The sequence below is a fragment of the Microchirus variegatus genome (assembly GCF_963457635.1).
Source record: "Microchirus variegatus genome assembly, chromosome: 16".
Classification (NCBI taxonomy): domain Eukaryota; kingdom Metazoa; phylum Chordata; class Actinopteri; order Pleuronectiformes; family Soleidae; genus Microchirus; species Microchirus variegatus.
This window is the reverse complement of record NC_139817.1, coordinates 8,241,965-8,250,893: the sequence shown is the minus strand read 5'-3', so window position 1 is coordinate 8,250,893 and position 8,929 is coordinate 8,241,965. Positions and strand designations below refer to the sequence as shown.

At 41.6% G+C, this 8,929-nt stretch overlaps 2 protein-coding genes across 2 annotated transcripts; one reads left to right on the top strand and one right to left on the bottom strand.

Moving 5' to 3' along the window:
• Positions 1 to 606: 606 nt before the first annotated feature.
• On the top strand, positions 607 to 5,651 carry LOC310938498 (eukaryotic translation initiation factor 4E-binding protein 1-like). Its single transcript, XM_083903012.1, has 3 exons — positions 607 to 895; positions 4,442 to 4,642; positions 4,727 to 5,651. Exons 1-3 carry the CDS (start codon positions 760 to 762, stop codon positions 4,756 to 4,758), a joined length of 369 nt encoding a protein of 122 aa, XP_083759138.1. The 5' UTR covers positions 607 to 759; the 3' UTR covers positions 4,759 to 5,651.
• A 295-nt stretch (positions 5,652 to 5,946) lies between these two features.
• LOC310938308 (nodal homolog 2-A-like) lies at positions 5,947 to 7,620 on the bottom strand (the record flags this gene model as incomplete). Its single annotated transcript, XM_083902800.1, has 3 exons — positions 5,947 to 6,099; positions 6,205 to 6,968; positions 7,338 to 7,620. The coding sequence occupies 3 exons, from the start codon at positions 7,618 to 7,620 to the stop codon at positions 5,947 to 5,949; spliced, it is 1,200 nt and encodes a 399-aa protein (XP_083758926.1).
• Between the last annotated feature and the right edge of the window lie 1,309 nt (positions 7,621 to 8,929).

Here is an 8,929-nt window from a genome sequence, read left to right as displayed (position 1 = left end):
ACACGAAAGTGCAAATTAATACTAGGACACTTTTGCCCTCTAGGGTTATTTACACACTGGTTTGTTGTTGGGGGGGGGGGGGGGCAAATCAAGTTCTGCAGCCCAAGCCCCATTAAAGCTTGGGCCGGCCCTGATAAACACTCACTGTGGTTGTTTACTTATTATTGTTCGTTTTTCCGTATCCAAACAAACACCTTTATTTTGAAATTATGTAAAAAAAAATAGTGCTACAACTGTCTTTTGTTGCTATATCATAATCCCCCATACAGCTGGACTTTTTTGGCCCCCTCTTGCCCAGATTATCTGAGTTTGAGGCCCCTGCGCTAGACTTTTTAACTATGAGTTGAATTTGTTAAAAAGTGATAAATTAAAGTTTGTAAATACGTACTTTTTTGACGTTTAAATGTGAAATATTTTACATTAACGCCACTTTGAGTTATTTGAGCCAATGGTTTCGTCTGTGTTTTCCAGATCAGGTTAAAAAAAACTACAACTTCCAGCGTGTGTGACGCCCCCCTCTCTCAGCCAATCACAGCTCTCCTCTCCACGTGTTGTTTTGTAGGAAGTCCTCTCTCTCTCTCTCTCTCTCTCTCTGCTTCTCTGACTTGTTTTGGGTTTTTTACACCACGTGGAGCCACGGGGAGAACTTTTATTTTTATTTTTCCCCTGCAGTCTGTCCAGTTTCTCGTCAGTTCCGGACTTCTAAGTTCCGCGCTGACAACGACACCACGCGCAGCTTTACGCCGGCTTTCGGAGACCATGTCCGCGGGAGGCCGCACCACCAAGAGCCGGGCGATCCCCGCTGTCAGGCGGGTCGCGATCCACGATGCAGCGAACATGCCAGCGGACTATTCCACGACCCCCGGGGGAACTATGTTCAGCACCACGCCAGGAGGTAACGACCCGGTCAAGTGACATGTGACGTTTAATGGCTAAATATGACTCGGTGGGATTTGCATTACACATTTCAACATAAGTATTTATTCATTTTTACACTAGTTTTTAATTATGTTTTTGACTTGTTGCAACAATGACAAGGAAAGTTTTATTTTAAAATGATCATAAAGCTACTTTTTTCACAAAAAGTTTTACTTTAGGTGTTGTAAAACAACATAGCATTGAATCAAACCTTTACAAAGTTGAATATATATAATAAATCAACATTATTTGTTGTTTTAGCACTGCTATAATGATCATACAGTCCAATTATTTCTCAAGCACCTTATTGGAACACATCCAGAAATATGGCAAATATGTATGTAGGCTTAAAGTATTGTAGACCTGCAACTAACTATTATTTTTATAGTATACTGGTCCATAAAATGTCAGAAAGTGTTCCTCAAATGTCTTGTTTTGTCCACAAGTTTTAATTATTATTATTAGTTCTATGGAGCAAAGAAACCTGAAAATATTCACATTTAAGAATCTGGAATGTCAGAAAATTTAGTTGATAGTTGATGATCGATTAGTCAAGTAATTGTTTCATCCCTAGTTTAAAGGTGCATAATGTAATAAATCTAAATCAACTGGCCATAAAATCATCCTTATGTGTCACAGAGACTCAGGAATAATGTTCATATAACAAACTGAACTCACCAACAACAACAGTACAGCCAAAATATTTGCATTAAAAAAATATTTTGCAGACTGCAAATCATGTTTATGTTTTGAAATCATGTTTTGGCATGTGGCGCCACCTACCGCCGTCTACCAATCATTGCAGTCAGTAGAGTCTCAGCTGCCGAGCAACCATGGGTTGCCAGTTACGTCAGAAAAAGAAGCCTAAAAGACCTCTGTATTTTGAATTTGAATGTAGTAACCGTTTTTGGCCACATTCTTACATATGGTGCCTTTAAAGTAACATATTTTTCATAAAAAGGTCAAAGGGTCAAGTATTGAGTGTGACCTACCCTAAAACTTGAACTATAGCGTGACCCTGGTTCTCTAAAATCTGGAGTGGAACCCAAATTAATGTTACTGGTAAAATCTGTGCTTGTCCTACTACAAATATCTTCTGTTGAAAAAGGTTAATTTACTCCAGGTTTATTCAAGAAATGCATTAAAATACTAATTGCCAGCGTGTTGATATATAAATAAGACCAACTTTCAGTCACATCATTCCAATCCAAATGACGATGATGACAACAACAACAAATTGCTTTTAAGAAACACATAGAAATGAACGGCTTAAGAGGAATAAAGTGTTAAAGGGGTTAAAGGGATTTGCAAATAAACACAGGGATTTGTCTTTAAAGTCAAGTTTGTCATTCAAATATAACAGTTGATTTATAAAGAGGTTGTGTTGCACTATAGTGGTTAAAGACCTGCAGCATATGTTGTGTTGTTTCTGTTAATGTTTGATTGTTTCGTGATGTCGCCGAAGAACAGTTCTGCACATTTCACAGACCTTAGTGATTAGACCCGAAAGGTTATCGCAATAAAACATAACTCATGCTCATGGTTATTGCATTAAATTCAACTGTTTTTCACGTGATTTCAGCTTCTCAAATCAACCAAAGCTTTTCTGTGACACTGAAATCACTTTGTTTGTGGACAAATCAAAAACATTCTGAAGATGTGTAAGGATTATGCAGGGTTTGCAAGTTGCAAAATAAAGTTAATAGTGGTTTAGACCTCTAAAATAATACATTATCTTATGTCAAAGTGCTTTGTCTTATGTATAAACCTTATGTCAATATCAGTTGTGCTGTTAAACTGGATGCAACATAATTATATTGCAAAAATAATTTGACTTTCACTACCAATATGTTTGTTTCCTGAGCACTTAGTGACTGCACAGGTTTGTATATATTCATATTTTAAGTCTGTTGTGCATGCATTTATGTGTACAGACACTCTTAATTTTCATGTGCATTTGTCTTGTCTCCTGCAGCTTTAACCTTTGATGCAAATAAGGAACAGTATGGTTATTGTAAGGACTCTACAGTCAAATATAGGGCTGCACCCTCCCGTATTCTATTTATAGTCCTTTTAGTACTTCGCGCTGTTGTCGAGCTGCAGCAACATGTTTACTAGATGTGGCTTACACTGAGCCACGGTGGGTAGATTTAAAGTGGGAGGAAAAGAAAGCAGTTTATTGCTTTTTTTTCCCCAAAAAAATATTAAAACAACCGCTGAAGTATAGTACTAGTACTAGTAACTAGTACTGCACTGACAACTACCTTCACCTTAATATCAGTAAAACCAAGGAACTTGTAATCACCAACACCAGAACACCATCTGACATAATCCACAACCCCACCTGCATCAACAACGGCACAGTAGAAATAGTGGACTGTTTCAAATACCTTGGACTCACCCGGGACAATAAACTCGGCTTCGAGCAACACACCACTGACATTCAAAAAACGTAGTCGACAGAGACTCTAAGCCATCCCTAAGCTCAGAAAACTTTCTGTTGCCCCCTGTCACCAAGCATAGTCCAGTCCATCCTCCTCTACTGTCTTCCCTGCTTTTTCAACATGCTAACTGCTGCCAACAGAAACAGACTCACACGCATCACTCACACTGCAGACAAAGCGACAGGCCTCCCCAATCTCCCTAATCTATCAGACCTCAACAGTACACTCACCAGGAACAGAGCACAGACCATCGCTCATGACCCCACCCACCCCCTCAATCCCTTTTTTATTCTGCTTCCATCAAGACGCAGATACAGGGCTATGGGGTGGAAGCGAGTACGCTTTGGGAAAAGCTTTGTGCCCTCTGCAATAGCAGCACTGAACAACAGGTCACAGCGGTGATGGACCACTGGGCCGCCCTCATTCCCCTGTAATGCCAGCTGGTGATGGTTTTCCTGTTTGTGTCTGTGTAATGTGTAATGTGATGTATGCACATCCATGTGGATAGGGTAGGTGGGGACATGCGGGTGGGTGAAGAACCGTAACTGTGTGTATCTATGTATTTCATGTTTTTGAGGCTTGTATGGTCAGTGAAAACAAATTTCCTATTTAAGGACAAATAAACTAACTAACTAACTAGTATGAATCAGTCACGTCATGGGTGTGAGTTTCACTCTCAGCTGCTACGTCCACTCGTCTGACCCACTTATTTTACTCCGTCTGTGGGAAACATTCAGTGTGTGTGTGTGTGTGTGTGTGGTGACCAAAGTAAAGACTGTCTGTGACTGTGGGAAAATGCACACACTGTGCACGTGTGTATTACACACAACTGATAATGTGTTCTGTTAGTCGGCTTTATCCTGCAAAATCAAGTGTGAATGAGGTCACTGGCAGTGTGTTGACGTCAGAATAAGTAGGTCATAGTTGACGCTGTGTGTTTTTAGGCAGTAATTGGTATATTTGTTTTTAACCGTCTGCTTTTAATGCTGTGTGTCTGCAATGCTCTTATTTTGTAAAGCACTTTGGTCAGCCGTGGGTTGCTGCTGTTCTCAAAGAGATAACTTCCCTTCCTCCCGCAGGAACCAGGATCATCTACGAGAGGAAGTTCCTCCTGCAGTGTCGGACGTCTCCGTTGGCTCTCACGCCTCCAATACTACCCGACATCCCAGGAGTCACCATGCCGCTCAAGCCCAACCAGTCCGTCCACAAGAAGCAGCCCGAGCGGACGCCCAGCGGCGACGTCTTCGAGGAGAGCCTGGAAACGGAGGACATGGAGGCGGGTAAGACGTGTCCCTCATTGTGGACGAAAGAGTCAAACTGCTGTTTACGATTCTCTTACTTCATCGTCTTTTCTCTCCTCACAGGAGACGATGCCCAGTTCGAAATGGACATCTGATGAGAGTCGTCCACGGGGGGGTTTTAACATAGTTAAGTGCCATAGTTAAGTGCAAAGACGGGACTAGTTTTACTAAGCTGCTTAACCTTCTTTCGGATTTATTCTGGAGAAAAACAGCTTGTTTTTGTTTATCTTTGTTAAAGTTAATATGTGTAAAAAAAAAAGTTGTACTCTTATATAAAAAAAACACTTAAAGTGAAGCATTAAAGAGTGACTGTGACATTGGAGTCACACAAGTCAGCGTTTATTAACATTCAAGTCTTATGTGATTTAAATAATTATGTTCGGTGTCATGCAAATAAGTTAGTAACAGTTAGAGGCCAAATCCAGTATTTTCATGTGTAAAATGTATTACCTTTTGTCTTAAATTAGCTGCAAATATCTTTTTACTCACGCATACATTGTTCCGTATCAAAACAAACACTTTTATTTTGAAATTGTGCCAATTTGTAACACTGGATAAAATAACATTTGAATTTTGCAAGTGAGACAAGTAATATTTAGTGATGTTATAAATCAAGTGAGAAGTTTAATTTCCCATAGACTTTAATTCAAACTGAATGTTTTTGCGACCAGTAAAGTCGCCCCCTAGTGGCTATTCAATATAGTTTTTTTTCCCTGGTTGACTGGCAGAAACTGGAAGATTTCATCCATTCAAAAACTGGGCATTTTTTCTGTTCCCACATGTATGCCACACACTATTAAGTGTTTCATTTAATCTACAGTTAGATGTGGTTAGAGAGACACAGCCATATTTGTAAACACTGTCAAAATAAAATACTGAACTCTCTGTTCAAGGCAAGAAATAATTTATTGTAATACTGTACATAGTGAACACATAAATGGATCAATGTGACCCAAACATCTTAATAAAGTTAAAGCGCTTGCTGACACCATTTCCTTTGTCATTTCTATGGCATTTAAACATCTCGGCTTCATACTGTACATAAGTCCTCTCGTGTACAGCTGCTTCTACAGTGCTTCAGTCAGTGACTACTCCGGTCACCTCATCTTCATCATCAACAGTATGAATAAACTCCTCGTTTTCTTATATCCTTAATTTTAAAAAGTAGGGTCCCTTTTGTTCATGTCCCTGCATCACAGCAGCAGCATCTGTCCCAGTGTCCCTGTAAAGTGCCTATATGTCCCCGCGTTCCTCTCCCTTTGCAACCTCTGCAGGTCAGTGGCTCAGTGGCAGCCGCACTCCTCCACCACCATGTTCTCGTGGTGCCTCATGACCATCTGTCCGTTCTCGTAGTACAGCATGGAGAGTGGGGCCAGGCGCGTCGGCACGCACGACAGACACGGCACCTTGTGTGGGTGATGAAGATTCAGAAGACTCTGCATGAAGAAAGAGAAGGACATGGATGGTTAGAACATTTGTTTTTCTCCAAGCGTTACTTTCCACAGTTTCGGTTTTGTCTGCGTGAATGAACTCAGCCTTACCTGCATGTATGCGTGGTTGGTCGGGGTGAAGGTCTCGTCTACTGGTGTGGGGCAGCTCCCCTCGCAGCGATGGGCGTTGTAACGTTTAGGGTAAACGATCCACTCGCTCCAGCCGAGCTTCTCAAAGTCCACCCACATGTCCACCTTCCTGCACAGAGGACCCTTCTTCTCCACCTCTGCTGGCTTGTTGTGAGCAGGAGCAGCTCTGCTTTGCCTCCGCCTCTGCTCCCGGGTCCTGTGGTGCCTCTTGCTCCTCATCCTGGAGACGCTTGAATCGTCCAAGGCTCGCTCCTTGTTCAGGCCGACGTACTTGGAGTGCTCTGCTGTGCGGATGATGGTCGGCGTCCTGTTGGTGTTCTGCCTGGAGAAGACCACCATCATGACCCTGTCTGCTGTAGGATGCTGGACCCCGTCCTCCTGCTCTCCTTCTCTGACCTCCTCCTCGTCGTCATTCATTATCTGCACAGTGTGTTCCTGCTGCAGCCAATGGCGGAGCCTCTCCGTCATGTTGAACACCTTCCAGGAGGAGGTGGACGCGGCAGAATTGGGGTGAGCGTTCAGGTGACCCAGGAACAGCCTCTTCTGTGGGCAGTGGGAGTCGGAACACTGGACTTTCTGGGAGTGGTAGACGTCCACAGAGGCTCGGGAGGACTCTGTGAAGGCGGGCAGGCGGATGCGGAGCTCGGCCAGCTGGACGTCGTCGCTCGCTGACATGGAGGACATGTCAAAGGTGACGGACCACCGTTTGCCAACCTGGTGGCAGCCTGAAGAACACAAGAGAGGAGAAAATTGATTAGAACACCGGTGCACATTGTGGCTTTTATCCCTATGATTGCATAAGCATTTCAAAACATTCATCAAGTGGAGTTTGATTAATTAGAAACATGATTAAATTATAGTGACTGAAATAAATCAACACAAGTCCACTTTCTGTTAAGAAAAGTCAGGAAACATGATGCTAAAATCTATCAATGTTGCATACAAGGAAGGGTTGGACTGTAGATTATGACAATGTGAAGAAGATTATTCATGCAGATCATTCCTAATCCTATGTTTTAAATAAACTTTAACACAGTGACACCAAACCTCATTAAAAAAACACATGATTTTCTTTTCATTTGCTGAATACTCACTTTTAGCGACGAGGCTGATGACAGAGTCCGAGTCATGCAGACCCGGGTTATCTTCGGCCCTGATCGGGCTCATGGGGACAGCAGCCCGGCGGTCCTCGGTCAGCATAGTCCGGTAGAGCTGCATCATGTAGAGGGGCAGCCTGGTGCTGTGCTGCTGTCGCTGCTCTGTGCGTCTGGAGCTGATGGCGCCGAGGAGCGCGTCAGGACGGTGAGCCATAACCAAATCCACCAAGAAGAGGAAGAAGAAAAGTGCGAAGGAGAAATCCACAGTTAGTCCCTTCATAATTCCACTGCAGGTGCTGTTGTCTCCTCCAGAGGTGAACTCAAGTGTGGTCCAGGTCAGATCCAGAGATCTGGATTTATACTGGCACACCTCTGCCCTGACGTCCTTTGAACACAAGTGTCAATCCTGATGGATGGAGGGCGTGTGTGTGATCCACGGCAGCGCACTCCAACCACTGCGCCAAATGTCGTTGTGTATCGAAACCAGTTGGGTCTTTGTAGTGACGCAGGTGCGAAACGATGCGGTGATTGTTGTCGTTTTGTTCGCGTCAGATCCCTTTGATAAGAAGACGGGACGATAATTTTGGTTAAGGAGATTATACAAAGCGCACAACTGCGATGTGATTAATGGGAAACTGAGGTAAACAAACAGGAGTTAATCAGAAATGACTTTCTGTGGCGCAGGTTGAGACCTGTTACTGTATGTAACCCTTATTCAACAAGGACATATTTTTCATTCTGAATTTTGATTTTAATTTCTTACTAGTTTCCTGTAAAATGTACAAGAAGTTAAAGCAGCCAATATGTGCCCCATACTCCAAGTTTATAATCGGTTATAATGAAATAATATTAGTAATACTAATAATAATGTACTTTACAAAACAGTTTAACGTGCAAACAAATTCAGAATTGGGGCAAAATTGGGAAATAAAACAAATAAAGACATGTATTTAAAATTATTATTTTTAAATAAAGACTGTATGGAGGTGGTCAAATCATTTTTGCTACATCAGCTACATATGATATAGTCTCATTGGAATGTTGCAATAACAGATTGTGAGGGCCACTTAGACTAATCCTGCACATTTCTTTATTTCCTATAAATGTTTGTCTGTGTATTATTATTTTAATGTATATTAAAATGTCTCGTGGTCCTCTAAAATATACAACAGAAATAAATAATAATCATTTTGTTTTTGTCCCTTTTGGCTCTGATAATCCTGGTTTTAGTCTTAAATTGTTATGATTATTCATTTATTTATTTTGCTCCCTGGTGAGTATGTTACAAGGAAAGAATAAACATAAATCAACATTGAGTTTAATTATATATATATATATATATATATATATATATAAAAAAAAGAATATATGTTTCAGGATATTGTGTTTAATTATGCATTCGTTCACTTATTACTGTTGTGGGCACCTTCGATGAAAATAATCCACGATGATTGACAGTTGACTTGAAAGAGCCATGAATAATGGCGTGACCTGATCGGTGGTCATTTATACAACAAAGTGCACACTCGACCTTCAGAGGAACAACAAAGAGCTGAAGGCTTTTTTCGTCCTTTTCTGATGAACACGAT

Coding starts and splice junctions, on each gene's coding strand:
- LOC310938498 (XM_083903012.1), top strand. CDS start 760: ATGTCCGCGGGAGGCCGCACCACCAAGAGCCGGGCGATCCCCGCTGTC. Junction 896..4,441: donor GTTCAGCACCACGCCAGGAG/GTAACGACCCGG, acceptor TTCCTCCCGCAG/GAACCAGGATCATCTACGAG. Junction 4,643..4,726: donor AACGGAGGACATGGAGGCGG/GTAAGACGTGTC, acceptor CTCTCCTCACAG/GAGACGATGCCCAGTTCGAA.